The sequence below is a fragment of the Dinoponera quadriceps genome, unplaced genomic scaffold (genome assembly GCF_001313825.1).
Source record: "Dinoponera quadriceps isolate SergipeBrazil2010 unplaced genomic scaffold, ASM131382v1 scaffold323, whole genome shotgun sequence".
In the NCBI taxonomy this organism is placed as follows: domain Eukaryota; kingdom Metazoa; phylum Arthropoda; class Insecta; order Hymenoptera; family Formicidae; genus Dinoponera; species Dinoponera quadriceps.
Genome location: NW_014554579.1, coordinates 237663 through 258044, shown reverse-complemented (window position 1 = coordinate 258044; position 20382 = coordinate 237663). Strand labels below are relative to the sequence as shown.

The following is a 20382-nucleotide window of genomic DNA, read 5'->3' as shown; positions in this document are numbered from 1 at the left end:
TTCTTTCGAAAGAAAAAAAAAGGGGGGGGGGGAGGAGGAGGGCCGGGAGGGGGAAGAAAGCCTGGTGTAATGGAGGAACCAGTTTGCGGGTCAGTGCTCCGCATCAGCGAGAGGCGCTTCAGCCTCTAGACGCGCGGACGATGCCACCGGGCGAAAGAAGGACGGGAGACCCTGTGGGTCCCGTGAAGGACGTGAAGGAGGAAGGAAAGGCCCGCGAGATAGATAGAGGAATCAAACACTGCGAGATAGGCGTCTTCGTTCGAAGACGACGGAAGCGATCGTCTCCTCACTCGACGGAGATATTCCTCTGTGCGTCGTTGAAAATCACTGGAAAACCAGACCGATCTCTCCTTCGCGGTAATCGAGAAGAAAGCGACGAGTATAAATAAAGATAAAAATGTAGGAGACGCGCGCCCGAAATAAGCGGAGAACTTTATGGCTTCTTTACGTATGATAGGGGAGAGGGATAATCTGGCAAATATGCGAAGAGTAAATCGCGCAATGCTCTCATCGAAGACGCTGAACTCGACGAGAGGAAAGCGATCGGGCTTTTTCGAAAATGTACTCCAGTTTTCAATGCTCATAAAACTGGTTCTATTCACCGGGCGTGTAGATGCACATCGGATTAGCACCTCGGCTCCGTATCCCTTAGCGCACGGATAGCACGGTAAAAACAATTCGACGCGAGCATGACCGAAGGCGCAGTCTCGGGAGATGGTGAGCCCGCGATAAAACACATGAGTTATGCGGCTGCCTTCATATTCCTACGCGAAGAAAGCGAGTATTCGAAAACCCGTAAGATATTGCTCGCTTTGTCAGCGTACGAACCAGCGTACACCTCGTTAGATCGCGAAAGAAACGCCACCGAAATGACCTACGATACCACCGCGTCTCATTAAGTCACGTATAATCAATTGCATTTGCAACCTTGCTTGAGAGAGAGAGAGAGCCGATGAAACGAGGCGAGAAATATACGGCATTCCGAGAACCAGGTAATTTTTACCGTATTTTTCGCACAACTCGATCGAGCCTCGTCGCGAACTTTCGTGTAATCAATCCTCGGAAATCAACGCGCCATTCAACCAGTGTTAAAATAAACACGAGATAAGACGCGTTTTTACGAGAGAAGGAGAGACCTACTTTGCGAGGTGATCACATCTAAAAATTGACCGGTCGATCGATCAACTCGTAATATGAAATTTCGATGACAAGCCGCGAGCTAGAACGAATAACACGAATCTCCCGTTGCATCAATCTTACGAGCGCTACACGTCTCTCCGATCCCGTCCTTTGAGCAGTCGGAGCTAAAAAATATGACGTATGAGGGCTACGAGTTATATTCTCTCGCCAACAAGCGCCGCTCAGTCATCCTGGTTGGAAACAATGTGACGATGATACCGCGACATTTTTCTTCTTTTTAGCCGACTTTTCGAGATTACTAGGGGAACGTTTCTCTCTCTCTCTCTCTCTTGAGAGGTGATGGAAGAGGAGAAGCTTGTGGTTTTGGTCAACCGGTCGGGTCGCCGCGCGCGGGGACAATCTCTGAGCCTTGATGACTAACCGCGTGCCCGCCGTCTTGCCCGGGCAAGAACTCGTCTCCCCTACGGCACGTCGCGAATACCTGCTTGCTTCAGCAGGCACCGATCTTTTTACCACCTGCTGCCACCGCCCGGCCGATCTCGCGATATCCCGGAACATCCCGCTCTCGAAATAATCCTCACGGCCGATCTTTCATTTCGCTCTAATTCACGCGAGAACCAATTCGATGATATCATACCGTAATCATTGTTTTTTACGCCGGCGTCCTCGAGAATTAGCGTGAGAAAGCATTTTCGCGGCTGGCTGGATGCACGGGAGCGAAATTCCTCGTTTCCGCGGCCGTAAAATCGGCCGATACGCGAGAGAACGATGAAATTTCAAGTTCCTCGAATACGAAAGTGGCCTGTTGTGCGTGAGCGCAAAAGCTGGCGCGGTGAGCCGTGCTGCATACCGGGGAACGAATAGGCACTTTAATCGGCAGCTTGTATCTCGCATGCCGACATGCCTGTGGAAGTCTAGGCTGCCGGGGCCTAGAGCCTGCCTAGAGAGTCTTAGAGCCCATGCATCTCCGAGCATGCACGCCTTGAAAATGCATCGCGCTCTATCTCCGTATTTACCATATAAGATGGACAGCCGATCGTATCTATTTTCGTGCCTGACGGCCCCCAACACGTTTTTACCTTATTGTGTCGCCGATGTTTTTCTTCGATTTTAAAGCCTCCTTTCCGAAAGTAGCAGCATAAATGTGTTTTTCTAATCGTTAAAATAAAATGTAACGTCGTCTATTTATCGAACTCGTCCTATTGCGACGGCTGCAAATTAAAGAGAAGAGTGGATTTTTACTCGATAGCCTTATGTGAAACGCCACAAAAGATCGAGACGAACGACGTAGAGAAATAGTTTCGGCCAGAATTGTGTCGACTCGAACAATTCCGAGTGAGATGCCGAGGAGCTTCTTTTCGGTAGATGCCATCTGCTTTAAGCGACCCTAAAGCGGCCGTTTCACGGTTAGATAGATACGATAACGAATACCGCGCGACCTTGACAATAATTTCGCCCAAATACTCTTAACGTAACGACGTTCCGTGCTTTTACAAGCTACGCTCGTGATGAGTAACATGTGGAGTTCGGCAAGAAACGGCGTACCAAAGAAAACCACGAAAATCGCTCGTATAGTTTGCGCCTCCACCTGCTGATTGTTTAAAGACCGCGGAGGGTAAAAATTGGAGCTTACGATTACGTTACAACGAGAAGAAGAGTGGTGGTGGAAATATTCTTATAGACTCGGCCATGACGTAAGCGCGCAGCGAACGAAGAGAGGGAGGAAAACTTGGCTGAAACTTTCGTTCATCCGGGCCCCCGGAGCGTGCCTCTCCTCGTAAATAACAAACTCTGTAGACGGTGTACAGCGCGGCTTTCTGTGAACCACGGAGAGTAGCGACGACGGCGACGGTAGTAGTGGTATATAAGGGGGGGAGAGAGAGAGAGAGAGGAGTGGGGTTTGGAGGAGGAGAGGAAGAAGGGCGTAACTGGGCCAAACGGTGGCTACGTCGCGGTCTAGACGCGCCGCTCCGCTCGGCTCCGCGGCTCGTTTCGCCTCTCTCGTCTCTCCTCGCCCTGCCTCGTCACGTCTCGCCTCCTCGCCGCTGCTCCATGCCGCGGCTGGGAATTAATGCTTCGAGTTTGCCAGACTTTCCTTTTCGCTTCGTAACAAGGTGGTGTAGTTCCGCCGTCTCCTCTCCGAGCGACGGCGCGTGACACGCTTCGTCGAATTAATAATTGCGAGAGTCGGGAGCGATGGATTTCCAGAACGGCGCGAGAGGGAGGAACAACAACAGTTCTCTTACGAAACGATCTTTTCATCGAGAAAAATCTCTTTGTTAATACTTGTCGTCGAAGTTCTCTCGGCTTTAATGATCCGATCAGTGACACGAATTACACGTTGCGTTATCGATCTGTGTATTCAGACGATTGTCCATATTTCCCTGGATAGACAAACGAGCGAGAAGGACGGAAAATCACTGTGAAAAGGGAGCTTTGGCCTTTTACGTAACCGACCGTTAAACTTCAAACATACCACGATGACGCTTCTAAAAATACAATCTATCGCACGGGGTGTGTAGTGTTCGTATCAGCCGATAGCGAAACTATTTTCGCTCTCGCCGGCGAGAGTCGGAAAGGAAGACGTTCCGAAGGGTTCCACCGGCTATTTTGGCGAGCGTTTACTTACGCTGCGCCGCTCCATTGCCGCGTCATAGGCGTTGCACAACTGACGCGAACGAAATCATTTATTGTGAAGAATGAACGCGGCTATTAATATATCGCGCGACTAGATGCACGCGAACAATGTTTTCGCGAAATTATCCGCCAAGAAATTCCCGCTGAGAATAGCCGCGGGATAAATTTGTCTAATCTCCCCTGATTCTGAATGGATGGATGCGGCGTCGTTTTGATGAGAAGCGTCGTAAAGAGAAGGAGGAATATTTTCAGAATGTGTACATGACCGTGTGATATCAGGGAAAGAAAGAGAAGAGCGTATTTTCATGAAAATACAACTATGCGGTAACATTATGAAAGATCGCTCCGCTAATACTGACGCTATATATGACGCCGTAACAAAGATTCGCTATGTAGCGCAAAGATAATCGTCGAATCCATCATCGACTTTGTTACGCGCGAGACGTTACTGTAACTACATGCTAGTCTTCGAGGAATTCCGAGGCATCGCTAATGCTGGAGGGTTTAGTAAACAATGTCGACTATTCCGGGCTTGTAGCTCGCAATTGCGCGAAGCGGTCTGTGTGTGCTAATCATACATCGTAAAGTACTTTCGTAGCAAGTTCGCGGGAAACGCTTATGAACGGAAAACACGTAGCCGCGGTTTGTCTTGCTGCTTTTAAAGTGGTAAATACGCCGCCGAATCGAGTCGGAAACGAAAGTTCTCGCGTTTTATTCGAGGGAGAAAGAGAGATTTTCGTTTCGAGCGAATTTTTCCTCGTTTTGAAATCATCTCAAAGAGATGTTTCGAGAAGGCCGGCTGACTTGAAGAGAGATTTTTCACGCGGAAGAAGATCGCGTGTTTTTCTACACCGCGTTTACACCCGTGCGATTTCCCGCCGGGGGGACCTTGTTCCACTTCTTCTCATAGCGCTAATCACGTGTCCGATGTTTGCTTTTTTCGCCCTACAAGGCGTTTCGACGATAACGAAATACGGTGTCACGATACCGTAATCAAAGCAGCTCGATCGTCTCAATCTCGAGAGTTTACTTTCCTCCGGTAAGTAAATGAGAGGAAACGAATGGAGCGTTGACGACCGATCCAACATCCTCACACGCGTTAACGACGTAACGTCTGTGTGTCAGGTGGTATATGCTGGTCGTCCATCAGTAACGGTCGCTGCAAAGAGCTTCTGTCGCAAGGCGTTACGCGGGAGGACTGTTGCGCCTCGAACGCAGCGGCGGCGACTGCCTATTCCGAGGAGGACCTGGACAGCGGAAGTCTTTTCTTCTGGAAGGTTCTCGGTGGGGGTGTGCAGTGCCGTCCCTGTCGAGGTAAGCGATCGATCGACATTTTCGACATCTTTCTCGAACGTACACGTCTCTCCCGCAGAGAGCTGCGCGGAAGTGAGGTGCGAGGAGGGAAAGAAGTGCGTGGTGCGTAGAGGAAGACCGAGGTGCGTGTGCAGTCCGGAGTGCAAAGCACCGCGAGGTGGTGGACCGGTCTGCGGGACGGACGGCAAGAGTTACAAGAGCCTGTGCAGACTCAAAAAGCGAGCTTGCAAGAAGGGCAGCCACGAGCTCGCGGTTGCCTACAACGGCCACTGCCAAAGTGAGTATGTATGAATAATATTACCTGCGCGTATTAATTGTTGCAATTAAGCCGAGGTTATTCCCCCTGGCGAACAAGCCCGCTATTTACTCGTATCGATACGTCGTAATCACATACGCCGTTATAAAAAGGAGGAAAAGTATCTTCATCATTAAGTTGACACTCTTTGTTTATCGTCCGCTCGAAAGACTGGTAATTACGCTAACTAGGACGCGAACGATCGGATAAAGAAACGCAACGACCTGAAAGAAACATCCGGTGGGATTGGCTGACCCAATACGGGCCACTCGCGCCGGTAATCGATCCGGTAACGCGGCTTAATGACCGCGCGTACGAGAGAAAAAATATTTTGATCCTGTGTAACGTCGATACGTCAATGAACCGTGACGAAACGCGCGTTAGTTCCCACGATGCCGGCGCGATTATGCGGTCGACGCAAAAATTGCGCCACGCCGGAGAAGTTTCGCGCGAGTCTTAACGATCGAATGTTACTATTCTTCGCGTTTATATTATACAAATGTCGAAACTGATGTAGCGACATGATCACACACGAGCAAAAAGAAGACAGGCAACGACGCGCGTCTATCTCGGGGGCGGTTTACGACTGTGCGTAATAACGTGCAAAGTGTCGAGCAGGTTCGTGCGCACGGGTCCGCTGCGGCCAAGGTCGGAGCTGTCTACTGGACCAGAACCTGAGCCCTCACTGCGTGAGGTGCGCCCGCAGGTGCCCGCAGGCGCCCCCGCACCAGGTCGCCGGCGCGCGCCCCGTCTGCGGGGCCGACGGAAACACCTACAAGAGTGCCTGCCACCTGCGACTCGCCGCCTGCCGCGCTGGCCGCGCCATTCCCGTCGCCTATAAGGGCCACTGCAAACGTGAGTCTTTTTCTTCCTTTATTGCTCGGTCTCTCGCCGAGAATCGCAAGTGGCACGAAATCGAACGAAGCCCACTGTCTAAATCGACTTTACTCTGTCCGCAAAGAGAGGAACGCAGGTGTATTGAATTGAAGGAGCCGCGGGCATATATGAAAATCGTCGAGAAGGGTGACTCGCTCGAATAAAAACAATCGGCGAATAAAAAACGAAAGGTTAGCTTCATTGGCGAACGAGCGGGTAGTCCGCTGCTTTGCATTGGAATGGGCCTTATTGTTTTGCACGGTCCCGAAACCTCGCGACAGATACCATAAAATAGCCAAGAGACGGTGTCCTTAAACGGGAAGTCCATGGGAATAATAAAATTCACGGGTGGATTTTGAGCTTGGCTGATTCGGTAGAACCCGCCTTTTTTCCTTCCTTTCACTTTACCTCTTTCTCTCTCTCTCTCTCTCTTTCTTCTTTCCACCCATTAAATCCTTTGCTTCTGCCCTTCCGCGGAGGATAGGATTCGTGAGTCTAAGAAAAAGAAAAGAAGCTGAAGGAAAGAAAAACGGAAAGAGCCCCGCTTGCTGGAAGAAGAAAAGAATACGGTACCTGTGGCTCGCCTTCACCGTCGCCTTCGGCCAGTCGCGCGGCACGAAGGCGTAAACAGACGTGAACGGATAGCACAATGGAAAGAAACTAAAAATAATAGCGATCCCGAGAATCTCGAGGAGGAAGTCATTACGCGAGTTCGATGAGACCTGATACACGTACATATTTGCAGTAGAGCGGCTAAACTCCCCCCACAATCGCTGAACGATTGTTCGCGACATCTTTTCCGTGTCATCTTGTGCGGAACAATTTTTAATTAGAAGATAATATCTCGAACTTCCCACGCGTGTCCAAATGTCTTGCAATTTCCAAGATAGCGTGGCTAGAATCGAAAAATGTACTTTTCTTTTTTATTGTACTTTAAGCGTTGTGTATCTCTTTTGTGTGACTTGTATCTATTTATCTATATCGCCGGACGAGTAGTTACGAGTAATTTTAACTTTGACACATACGTACCACGCGACGCTCTATAAAGTCTATACTCAAATTAGCGATTTCTCCGGCGAAATCCATAATTGCGGCAAGAAACGGATAACTACGAGGTATGACTCTCGTCGGTGCTTCTCACGAGTGTCTTATATTGTAAGGAGAAGAGAAAAGGAAGGGGCGTAAAAGTAAAAAAAAAAAACATCAGAAGGCAATCGCAAGATCGTTCCAGGAAGTTCATCGACCGAGACGCGATCTGCTGGGCTCTGCGAAAAAGAACAAAAAATTATAAAAAAAAAAAAGAAAGAGAGAAGGAGGTAAAAAGATGGAGCGAGAGACAAAGAGGAGCATCGTTTTCTGTCCATTCCTCTCGAGAAGCTGCCATAAACCCTCAACTTCGAACACGATACCATCGCCGATTACCAGTCAGATTGACAGATTTTTTTCCAAGAACCCATCCGGGGATCCTTCGGGGAGTATCACGCGATCCTCGCAGCCACCTGGCATCCTGATTATTTCGGACACCTTTCAGTTAACTTGAGAAAATTCAGCAATTTCTCCTACAAAGTTAACGCCACGGGTGAAGAAAAGCACGCGTGTGAAGAAGACGAAAGCCGACTTTTCAATGGCTATATGAATTTCTAACGGCGATATCGATTACGGTCGCGAGACGAAGAGATCATCTTCCGTGGTGGTGGAAAAGAGAAAAGAGATATCGATAATATCGTAATATCTTCCGTTTCGTCGCAGCACTTGGGTCGTGTCGCTCATTTGCAGCGACGGCGCGTGGAATGCCGACGACGACGCGACGTCGTATACAGTTCGCGCACGGGGCGTGGGCGCATTACGCTTTGGGATCGCCGTCATTGTATTTAAATGGCGAAGCTGCAGGAGGCAGTTCTCAACCTGTCCGGCCCGGAGAGAGAAAGAGAGTCGTTCTTCTTTCGGTAGGTGGGCAAGTTTCGCGCGTGGGTTATTTTAAGCAATGCGACCATACGTATTTTGCGAGGTGGTTGCACTTGGACCAGACTCTCGCGTCGCATAAGGTGACCCGCGGTTACGATCGCCGAAATTGACTCGAATTCCCCGAGTTGCATTCGAGATACGCGTTTTCACTTCGCCAGTTTTCTCCTTGCCTACGGTACTATTTTCAACGGGGGTGGAAAATAGATAATATGGGTCAAGGGTGTCTCGGCGTAGGAGAAGAATAACGATGACTCGTAGCCACAATCCGCGCTTTCGGACATGTGTAAGGATGTGTCCTTGTGGCGTCCTTGCGGTCATTCACCGTGTGCACGCACGCAAGCTCGCTTCCACGCTTGCGCATTTGCACACGCGCGTAACGCAGCGCGCCCACGCAATCCGCGCACGTCGAGACACGCGGTCCTTTATGTTTACGACACTAACCCCCCACTTGATGGGCGATTCGACTAAAAATAACTTGCGGAGTGAAAGAATTCGGCGTGCATCGATCAGCATTCGCGCAACGGAGAACGAAAGTCCAATCGAGTCGACGGCGAGTACGAGCGAGGAGTACGACCGTGAAACCAGACCGGTTTGATACCGCGCGAAAGGCCGAGATTTGGTAATGAAGAAAGGATGCTGCTATATAAAGCACGCGTGTGTGAGGCTCACTGCGTGCGCTAACGTCCGTGTTACGTGAAAGTAGCACTATATAGGGCACGGAGTGTTGCGCGCGATGAGACGGGTAATCGAGTATCAGTGATTGCGTAAGAAGGAATCTGTTATCTTCGTGCTTTGCGAAGAAAAATTAATCGGCCAGGGAGACATTGGTGCGCTCGACATGATTCAATATACGTATACGGCGTGGAAATATTATTCATAGTATGAATCCTGTAGATTTCTCCAAATCAGATTTGTTCTTGCCGAGTACTTCTCACAGGACCACTTCCGTGATTCAGTGTCGGCCAAATCAGAGTCTATAACGGGAACACGCCTCGTTTGAAAATTCCTCGCGGCGAAATCGTCCCGCGATCTCTCCTCCTCCCTCTTCGTCTTCAACGAGACTCACCTCCGCTTCAAGGGAACAGGTGGGTCGCACGACGCTAAGGTCGCCGGGGTCAGGCGTTTATCGGTCTGAGAACGGGGTGAAGGGGAGTCCGTTGGATGCAAACAAGGTTGAGCACCTTGCACGAGAAGGTCTCGTGGCACGACTGCACCGAGTATGCCTACGTATGTATCGTCTTTCTGGACTCCCGGGAATGAGAAAGAGAGAGAAGGAGGAGGAGAACGTCGACGACCGAGGAACCAGAAGAGAATCGTGCATATGCGCCGTTCGAACGACGGGGAAGAAACGAAGACAAGAAGCGGCAGATGCGAATCGAAGAGAAAGAAGAAGAGGAGATGAGGGAGGAGGAGAAAGTAAGACGGAGAAATATCAGAAGAAAGAGAAAGAAGGAGCGAACGGTGGATAGGGCGGGGCGAGGAAGGAGGTTTGTACAAGACACGGACCCCAGTAACACCATGCGCGCTTGGTGAGGCTCAGCCTGGCGTGGCGCGTCTGGCCACTGCCAACCGGCGCGGCACGGCACGGCGTCCGTGCCGTCTTTTTTTTTACCGCACTCTGCCGCAAGATCCTTTCTTTCTCCCTCCCGCGATGGGCCCGACGTTTCCCTCCCTTTTCCTGCGACTCCTCCTGCAACCATATCCGCGTCCCGACATTCATCCGGCTGCATGCCCCCCCAGTTGAACATCCTCCCTCTCGTGTCGATCGTCCTTACCTTCTTACGTCGTCATAGTAGCGATGCTCGATACTGTAAACAATCCGCGAAAAGTACCTTCGCACGCCGCGCACTTTACATATCGTCGCGTCAACATCGCCACGTTTTCCGAACGCCCGAGTTGCACGATTGGGGACCTAACATTTTGCAATCTTTCCTCTTTTACAGCTTCTTGCATCTCAAGTTGCTGAAAGCCTTTAACACCGGGCCAAAATATGCATTCGCCAAAAAAAATGAGATCGCGTTGATAAGCACGATATGGTAAAAATGACGGTTCAACGTACCGGCGATTTGCGGTATCGATTTTTTGCTCTCTCTCTCTCTCTCTCTCTCTCTCGGCTAATGATACAGCTTTGCACTAGTCGTTAGACGACTCCGTAAGTATCGTCAGCTGTATCAATCGGGCGAAAATTTGCTCGTAATTACTTTCTTCCGTATTGCCGCGCATCCTGTCTCTCGGCGACGAAGAAGGCGTCCTCGCACTCCGTCATTACGTTTCTTTCCCGCGAGTACTGCTGTAAGTAAATAATTGTGAATCCCAATGAAGGGAAAATCATTTCAGTTTCACACCGCGCAAACGTCGCTTTTTCTCGTCGTGCGTGATCCGCCACCACTATTTCGTTCTTTATCATTCACGCGAAGCTCTCGTCGAACAAGAATCGCCACAAACTGTCGTGTCACATTTTGTAATCCCGCCGATCGAAATCTAAACTCTTTTTTTTCTCTCTCTCCCTCCATATATTGGCAGTTTCTCTTAACCCCGTGCGAAAACGTTCTCGTGCGAATGAGAAAAGGTAAAGAAGGAAGCTAAGGAGATGCGCGCGACGGAGAAGTAAATAAGTAAATAAACCAGCCGGTTTAGCGACGAGGTGTCGCGATGCAAATAATCGTCTTTCTCCGATTCGAGGATCCGAGGCGCGAAAGTGCACGCGTCTGTAAATATGCATAGTATGTGCACGGAACGTATATGAGCTTTTCTCGGTCCTCGTCGTCTCGCCACCTCCTCCTCTCATCCTTTCCCTCCCTTCTGTTCTCCTCGACCGGTCCGGAATATCTTGTACTCTTCAAGATCTCCGCGCGACGCGACCGTTTATTCTTACCACCGTCGTCGTCGCAAAGGCGTTAAGTAATTTGCTTATTTTTTTCGCCTCGCCAATGGGCTCGCACATACATATATTGACACCGTTTTCTCATCCGTCAATACTTGGCGCGCGCGGTGGTTTTTACGCCGCCGTGCGGATGAGAATTATCCGGTTGTCGCATGGCAAATTATGCCTGCCGACGAAGACGGAAGTGGATAATGGCGTAGAAGGACAGCATTTTTATCGGGAAGGGTAAATANGGGGGGGGGGGGGGGTATCGTCGCGAGAAATCGGGTAAGATCGATCGTGTTGATAGAGCGCGTATGGTGCGTATTTATCGTGCGAGAGAAACAAAAGGGACATTTTGCGATGACCCAACTTGACCCTTAACGCTGCGTGACACGGCGATTAAGGCGGTGACGTTACAGTAAACAGATCGTTCAACGTATTTAAGCTGTTTATTATCGTACCGAATACCGCCGCGCACATATCCCCGTCTAATGTTGTAATATGTCCACCTAATTCGATATAATTTAGAGCGTGAGGGAGAGAGACGATTCCCAACATCGCCACTTCGTGCGTGCTGTGGCGGGCACGATGCGTAACCTAATGACGGATCATTTAAATTGTCGAGGTTCAATAAGCGTTGACGACGTTATGTCAATGCCACGTTAGGTTGAATGACCAATGACCCCCTCGTATATATAGCATTGCGTAACCGCGTTACTTCCCGCCTCTTCTTATCGCGTGTGTTAAACTTTATGTATAATTGCGCGTAATCAGCGACATTTTTTCGCGCGACCCTGCTATTGAATAACATTTCGTTTGCGATATGCTGCCTCACCTTCTTCCTCAAGCGGAAAAGACGATGTCTAAGCGTTATATCCAACAATGAGGATCGCGTTACACAGCTGTGAATCACTTAATATTCATCCAATACGTCAAATTATTCGTTTCTTCTCTTACCGTGTAAATATCGTATCGAAATATTTACGCGGAGGATGCACCGAAACTGTTTTTACTTCACACGCGTTCATTTGATTTCGGATTATGAATTTTCACGCGACGACCCGAAGAAGAAAAATGATTACACCCGTGAGAAGTAGGCCATTGACTCAAGTAGACGTAACAACATGTTATCGTGACGATAATCGTTCGCGAACGAGTCAACGTACGAAATTGCCCAGAGAGATAGAGTGGGTCTAATTCGACGATTGGTCTAGCCTCTTCTCCTCTCATTTCCATATGTCATCGATTTGGTTGTTTTTCAGCGTAAGAGGAAACAGGCAGGAGTAATCTCGTTGTTTGATTTTGACAGAGAGCGCGGACTGCACCACGATACGCTGTCGAGAAGGCCAGACTTGTTTATCCGAGATGAAGTCTGGACGACCGCGTTGCGTGACCTGCACCTACCGTTGCCCTCGGAAGCGGGAGCGCAATCGAACGCACCGTGACAGAGATCGCGACCCATCGACGACCATGTTATGCGCGACAAACAACATCACCTATCCCAGCTGGTGTCACATTATCAAGGACGCCTGCGTGACTGGCTTCGTTCTCGAAACGCGGCATGCGGGCCCCTGCAACGCTTACGACACAGCCCCTCTTTATATCGGTGAGTTGATTCAGCGCGTGAACAAATCTTTTTCAACGAAACGTCTCATCTCGTTGAGATATCCGCCGAAAATAATTGCAGCAATAACATAATCGTTCAATTAAGCCGGACTATTGCGTGAAACCTGTTGAATACATTGTTTCGAAGAAGTCGTTTCCTGCGCATTTATTCTCGCGAGAATAATTCGATGCGATTGATTTGTTTTGAGCCAAGTATTCAAAATAGCTCGGTACGTTCGTTGCAGAGGACGACAACACCTCGAGCAACTACGGGGTTGATTTGGCGGACGAGGACACGAAGGCGGGTGACGACCGCGCCAAATCTCCGTACGGTCTACACTCCTTGTCGTAGCTCCAGCGCTTTTCGTGAGAATACGACGACACGCGTTACAGTCTCCTCATCGAGGAGGAAAGTCACCGGCGAAACGTGAGCTCGAAGATCGGTGCGTCTCTAACAGGTAGACGATCGACTTGAAACGAAGTCTAGCGAAGCGCGAGAGAATATCGCGTTTTCTCAGTTGCTTTTCCTCAAAAGAGAAAACGGAGGAGAAGAAGGAGGTTCATATCAAAACACGCTTCGAGACAGAAACATATCTTGTTTTCGAAATAATTGCGGGGAGACGAGAGTAGTTACTTGACGCGACACACAAGAAATATCTAGCCTAACTACCGAATTCTCTCTCTCTCTCTCTCTCTCTCTGCTGTGCGTTTACACTGATCTCTCGTCGACGAAAGAAACAACGGAGTGCGAACGGAGAAAAAGTTCCGAACGATCTCGTGAAATTACGATTCGACATTGCTCTTCCGTTGATTTACGCAGACCTCGCGAGCTGACGGATATATATGTGACTCCTAGAACATATAGTCTCGTAACGTAGTAGAGAGGTTGTATAGAACGAAAGAGCGACCATAAAAAAACGCGTGTGATAATATTCGTAAGGGGAAGGTACCACTTCGAAGACCGGGAAAACAAACTTTTGCATTATACAAACGTATGTATTAGCGATTTTAGCGACGCTAAAATTGTTACTAGTTCGCATGTACAAGGAGATATCGTTAAATCACATTCATGATAAAAATGTGTTTTGTCGATGACTTTGAAGTCGAGTATTCCTCAACGAGAATTTAAGCGGTACGCTCCTGACGAAATCGTTCATATTTAATTAGTGTCAGAAATTTTCGGTTAGAAAGATGTGCATTCGAGAGCGTAGTGTAAAAATTCATTTTCAACAACAATTGCATTTCTAATGTTTTTACTATCATAGACTTGCGATTCCGAGATATTTCACGACGATCAGATTCTCGCTATGGCGGCAAGAGAGTAGGTCTTAAAATCATCAAGAAATTTAATCCTCTTAGCGATTAACATATTCTATATATTACTGTATATGCCAATGATAAATGTCACGATTCAACAAATACTTTGGTATTTCGGCGAGAAACGCAATAAGCCTAATAGAAGAAAAAGTATAATACCGATCGCAGTACTAAACTGAAGCAGATATATAATCGAAAAGGAGTGTGAGAAAGAGTATCTCGTGTCTCACTTCTCTCAGTGCGAAACAACTTAATTGCGCGACAAAGATTTTTTTTCTCACGGCATTCTCTGTCAAATATGATTCTTTCGAGTGCGATTTCATCACACGTGTACAATTGATCGACAGCTTCGCGCAATCTTTGATTCCCCTCCAACCGACGCGTCCTTAAAGACACTCCAAGAGACACGCACCGATAATATTCTTTGATTCATCAATCCGATTAGCCGGTATCGATATATTAGACGGAACCTTCGACGAAGAGAACGATAGCCGCGCGCGCTTACGTTCGTGTCACGCGGCGTAACGTTCGGGATAATGTAATTCGCGATAAGATTAGCGCGGCGATGTCTCCCAAAAGTAGCGCATTAGATAGACGAACAATTTGACGTAAGTCAGTATTTATTAATCGACTTCGCGCGACGAAGGGTCGTTGACACGGCGGATGAACGATCGAAGATGATTACGGTCAGTTTGTCGAAGGAATCTCACTCAACAATAGTAACTAGCCCGGCATAAATAATTCGGCGATATCGTGCCAGATTAAATCATTTCGAACCGTTCGTTTCCGACGTTTGGATTAGCAACGATCAAACGGATGCGACATAGACTCCATGTTACAATGATCCGCTTTGAAACTTTCAGAAATTTCCTTCACTTTCATCCCGCAGACGATTCGGACGGTCATCGGTCGTTCAAACGCATCCGTCCTGACGTCGATAGTATTCGTGTAATATTTGTACTTAATTTATTTTTTAGTTTTACGAACGAACATTTCGTGCTTACGTTGCGCACGATATCAGGCGATTGCTTCGGTCGTTCCTACGATGCGAAAGCAAAAAAGTCTATTGGGAATGAAAGTTAAGTCGACGATAAGTATCAAACGGAACGGTTACCGCTATTAATGTTGTTAAAATGATCGGGCGAAAGATAGGTAAATCGGCATGCGCGAGACCCCCGATAATCTCGCCCGAATGTTGTTTTGTAAAATTGTTGAACTGCACGCAGTATCTATTTTCATTCCCAATAATAATAATCGCCCGTTGCTTGGCATACTGCGCGAAGCATCTGTATCGCGGTTAAAATCGGTCTAATGTTCGCTGATCGATCAGCGTAACACCTAGGTTATAAGTAATAATGAAAAATCCACGTGTCTCTCCTGGCCTAAGGCGGTACACGGCTGGGAGTACGCTACGCGAGTTGGAGCAATTATAATAAAGCATACGCGCGGGACTCCGTTTCTATGAGAGATATAACGAATCTCACACAACAAGCAGAATATATCTATCACACTCTTAATGTCTAAGTTACAAAATGCTTTATCTAGGCAATAACAAATTAATTAACTTATAAAAATAGACGAATAAATATATATACGGGTGTTCCGAAACTATCGTACGATAGTCTAACAGCATGTTCTGGAGCTTAGAGCCGAATTACAGATCGTACCTTAAGCGACAGCGAAAGACAAAATCGGCGAAAATCAATAACGCGTGTCTGAGCGAATGAAATTTACGCGATATTGTTGGCCACGACTTTTAATAGCTTATGATTTCAAAATTATTGTTACCTTGATTATTGTTACCATGATTTCCGCATTAGGATTCTCAACTCTTAATCAAGCTCTAAAATATGCTGTTAAACTATCGTACAGCTGTTCGGGATACCTGTATGAAAATATAATATGTATTTACAGAATTGTACAGAATGTTCGGTAGATAGACGCATTTATGGCGAGTGGAAGAATATTGTTTTTTGAGAAAACTGGACCAATATCTACTCTGATAAAATATCAAAACTTTGGATCTCTGGGTATGATTTTGAAATGATGACATAAAATATCTTTACGCTTCGCATATCAGAATTAAGGACACATTTCCTCGCTTATTTGCACTCTTAAATTGCACTTTATAAAATATCTTTTCTTTGAAAAATCATTCATAGACATGTCGCATTTTTGCATTAGAAATAAATTATCACGTTAATCAACGAAGAACATCGTATCAAATGCGTCCATTCCCAAACATCCTGTATATACATATAAATTATGTGTATTTTTTCATATATATATACATAACTTATATGTATATGTAAACTCGCAACTGCTTTCAAGACTGTGGAACACATTATATAGATGTATAAATGTTTAAATAAATTATTATAACATGGTAATATCAATTACAATGGCGTCATTAATTCCGTTATTTTCCGCAAAAATCGTGCCTGTGCTATTTCTCTTGAAATCTCTGTTCTATCGACTTACCGATTCTTCTTCCAGACAGCTCAAAGACGAAGAACGCAGCGAGTCGCCACAATCGTCTCCGACGCGCAATATTTTTCTCGGAACCTACCACTCCGTCCGTTTCTATCTCACTTGCTTCGCAATATTATTGTTTAACGACACGACGAACGCACGAGATTCATTTACGGCACTCCCGACATTAATTCGAACACGAGACCCTCTCATCGAATGCGCAAAACGCAATGATTATAACACGACGTTTCCGTAATGCGATACTTCACACACAAGGCGCATTCTGCGAGAGATATTTGTTCTCGCCTCGGCTGTGTATGTTAACGATAATTCCGAATGCGCAGATCTTAATTCCGGTATTCCCGGAAATGATCGCGGGACTCGCGTCCGAAAATTGCATCGAACGTAAACGACTTAAAACTGCCGCCGCCATGATTCTCGAAGTAGCGAGCGCGCCAACTTCGCTCGGGACGATCGGTACTCACTTTTGTCGGTTCCTTGACGATATTTCGTCACGACGTGAGCACACGGAAATTACTTTCAACAGCTCCGGAAACGATAATTCATGTGTGATACTAACTTTTCGGCAAATCGAGGACTCAAACAGTTGGAACTCTCAGTCGCCATAACAGTAAGTTGCTCTCCCTCATGTACGACAGACCGTGTCGCGAGATATTCACTTTAATGTGACGATATTTCATCTCGATGCGCGAATAAAACTTACTTTCGGCATAATTGACGATAATCTGTGCTCGATGCTTTCTTCCCGCGAGTCAAAGCCGCGGAAATCACGGAACGGCTTTCGAACTCGACCAACCGTGAGCAGCTCTCGGAATTGACTGCAGATGTCGCAGCATCATCCGATTCTCGATGTATCGGAAAATTCGACACATCGATAGCATGCATTCGCGGGTTTTTCGATTACGAGATTATTCGTTCACATAATAAAAGACTTGATATTCAAGTATACACCAAATGTTCGCGCGAAGCAGCCTCAAAATGTAAGATAAATAATGTCGTTAAAAAATGACTGTTCGATTCGAAAGATATACGAAATTATATCTGTTGATAATAAAAGGGGTAAATACGTTATTACATTTTTGTTATATTAAATTTTTATTTTTGACCTCATCGATATAATAATCGTCGCTCTTCGACACTCAATAACAAAAATCTAGTGACTACGGACAGCATTATAATGAAGTACATAAAATGCTGTTATAACGACTTGAAATATGGTATGTAACAATTGCCTAAAAGGGAAATAAGAAAAAAAGAATAAAAATATAATTTAAAATAATATTTGACTCATAATAAATATCGTCAAACAAGATTCTACCGTATTTGTGTAAGCGGAGCCAAGTTGTTATTCCAATGCAGAACAATTCAATGGAGATAGGATACATTGTATTCTTTTTTATACAGCCTGATAAAAATAAAATTCCATAACCAAGTAACTGACGTTGATACCAGCGCATAATGTAGTAATATACGTTAGCAAAATTATCGGCAAAGTGGATAATATCAGATGCGTTTTATGAAGTATTTCTACACCTGAAACCAAAATATATCACAGCTCTGTTAATTATAGAACATTAATTATAAAAGTAGATTACATACTCCTACAAGTAATATTTAAGCGATCGATATGTACTTACTCGCATAGCCGAGAAAGGTGATATAAATATAATATATAATAGCTATAAGCCAAAGAGTATTCCCAATGAATCGCGCCGAGAATGTATCGCCACTTATCAAAGCTGCATAACAAACCACACATTGGTTAAAAATTACTTAACTACAGATAAAATTAGATGGGTATGCAAAATCTCACCATGGTATAAAAATAACTGGAAAATATGAAGTATAATTAAAGGAGGGAATACCGCATTCATATGGATATCGAGAGCATAGCCCCATTCGACATCTTGTGTATGGTCTATTCTTAGATATCGATTAGTTATAAACCTATATAAAGGGAAGGAAAATTCGTACAGAGAATTAACAAAATATTGAAAATATAAAATCAAAGAGAATTTCAATTCTTGAGTTATAGAGCATCAATTTTTGTGTCTCTATCATATTTTAATATTTTTATTATCAGGATTAGAATATTTAAAAAAGAAACAGTAAATCCTAATATAGTGAGAAAGAAAACTTTCGGCGGATTATGTTCTTACCAAAATATTGTTGCTATTAATATTCCAGCAAACAAGTATTCGATAAACATCAGGTAAAACAATAATTTTACATATTGGAAGTATTCTAAACCCAACACAACAGCTAGGCCGATAGATGACATTGAATAACAGAATGTAAGCAACACAAAAAATGCAGGATCATCTCTCGCAAATTGTGACTTTGTTTCTGCAAAAATATCACTTTACTAATAAAAATATTAAGTGCTAGAGATAAAAATAGAACATCTCTCCAAGTATATCATTATGTATATCATTAAGTATAACGTACGTTTTCTGTTTTTGAAATTTCTATAAACTTTTTGTGGAGCTACAAATAGGTAAATTATTTGCCAAAGAGCAAACTCAAAATCCATTTGTTCAAATTTGAGCAATTTTCTTAGATATTTGTAACATTTTGTTGCAGCACCCATACAGTTGTGCCTGTAATGTGTTTTCTCTTTAATTGATCAACCAGATTTATACATAAGCGATGATACATATATATGTATTAGAACGATACCTGTAGACAATTGGCATTGGCAATGAGGATGAGAATTCTGTCGGTGCAGGCGAATGACATCGACTCGTCGGTGGCGAAGTTGAATATTTCATTTTTTTCTCTCTGATTCTTTTATATAAAAATTTCTCTCTGTTAGTCTGTTGGCTAAAACAGCATATATCATCGTAAAAGCACGCGAAAGAAAAATTACAAAAGTATTTAAATTATGAAAATGTTAAAGCAGAACGAACGAGACTATATTCTGACAATAAGTTCTTGTGATATACGGAATGCACGATATACTAGATATACGATAGATTTTAAGATAGTGAAATAAAATACAACAGGTAAAGCTACACCACACATGTCCTACGTTCAATACTTATATACAATTATAATCAAACTTGATAAGCACAATCATCGTACGTTTTTTGTCATTTACGACAGTTTGAGGTTATATTTACGTCAGGACCTGCAAACTTCTACATATTTTGAGTGACCAACGTTAGTGGCGTCCGCTCCAATCACAAATAATAATCACTAAGCGCTTTTAAAGCCCGAATCAGACTACGCATTGGAAATTGAGATTGAATTCAATTTGTCCAATCAGTGCAAAGTTAACTAAACTCAAGTTTAGCGAAATTTAGTGAACTTTGCATTGATTGGTTAAAATTCAATTCAATTTCCAGTATATAGTCTGATACGGGTGTAAGGCCATATTGAAAAAGCATAAGTCCCCGTTTACAATAGGTGCTTTAAGCCCTAAGAAATTAAGCAATTACGATCGATTATTCCCTTCACATTCGACTGTGATTGGTTAATTTCTTACGGCTTAAAGCTTACTCCATCTACTGTAAATCTGGGGTAATGCCTAGTTCCACCATTATCATTTATTAGGTGGTAAACTTAGTTCCTGCGGCTCACAGTTAGATGACATTAGTTGTAGGTGTAATTTATTTTGACATCTGAAACCGGCTGCATTTTAGAGGTTAGACATTTGTCAATAAAATTCAGTGCGAAGAGATTCATTTAAGCGAGCAGTGCTATTTTTTCTTTTGATTAAATATGGAACGCGATAAGTTGTTTTTTCGACATGTGCTGCTTCATTACTTTGACTTGAAAAAAACTGCAGCTGCAGCTCATAAATTGCTTTTCGAAGCTTATGGCAATTATGCTCCATCGGAAAGAACATGCCAAGTATGGTTTCAGCGATTTA

At 45.2% G+C, this 20382-nt stretch overlaps 2 protein-coding genes across 5 annotated transcripts in view; one reads left to right on the top strand and one right to left on the bottom strand.

Moving 5' to 3' along the window:
• Window positions 1-16409, top strand: part of LOC106752172 (follistatin-A) — a 19850-nt gene extending 3441 nt beyond the window's left edge. For all 3 annotated transcript variants that reach the window (XM_014633697.1, XM_014633698.1, XM_014633696.1), the window contains exons 3-7: window positions 4903-5091; window positions 5150-5368; window positions 6005-6241; window positions 12403-12699; window positions 12944-16409. In XM_014633697.1, the coding sequence (XP_014489183.1) occupies window positions 4903-5091; window positions 5150-5368; window positions 6005-6241; window positions 12403-12699; window positions 12944-13050 (1049 nt within the window). In that variant the 3' untranslated portion in view covers window positions 13051-16409. The remainder of the gene's footprint in view (window positions 1-4902; window positions 5092-5149; window positions 5369-6004; window positions 6242-12402; window positions 12700-12943) is intronic.
• Window positions 16410-17594: 1185 nt separating this feature from the next.
• On the bottom strand, window positions 17595-19684 carry LOC106752142 (protein unc-50 homolog). 2 transcript variants are annotated; one of them, XM_014633608.1, is made up of 8 exons: window positions 19593-19684; window positions 19188-19331; window positions 18957-19108; window positions 18668-18854; window positions 18322-18455; window positions 18146-18247; window positions 17827-18041; window positions 17595-17740 (listed from the first exon to the last, which is right to left on the bottom strand). In XM_014633608.1, exons 2-7 carry the CDS (start codon window positions 19277-19279, stop codon window positions 17905-17907), a joined length of 804 nt encoding a protein of 267 aa, XP_014489094.1. In that variant the 5' UTR covers window positions 19280-19331; window positions 19593-19684; the 3' UTR covers window positions 17595-17740; window positions 17827-17904. The 2 variants fall into 2 exon arrangements, with proteins under 2 accessions (XP_014489094.1, XP_014489095.1); XM_014633609.1 differs by having other exon boundaries at window positions 19188-19295; window positions 19593-19675.
• Window positions 19685-20382: the final 698 nt, after the last annotated feature.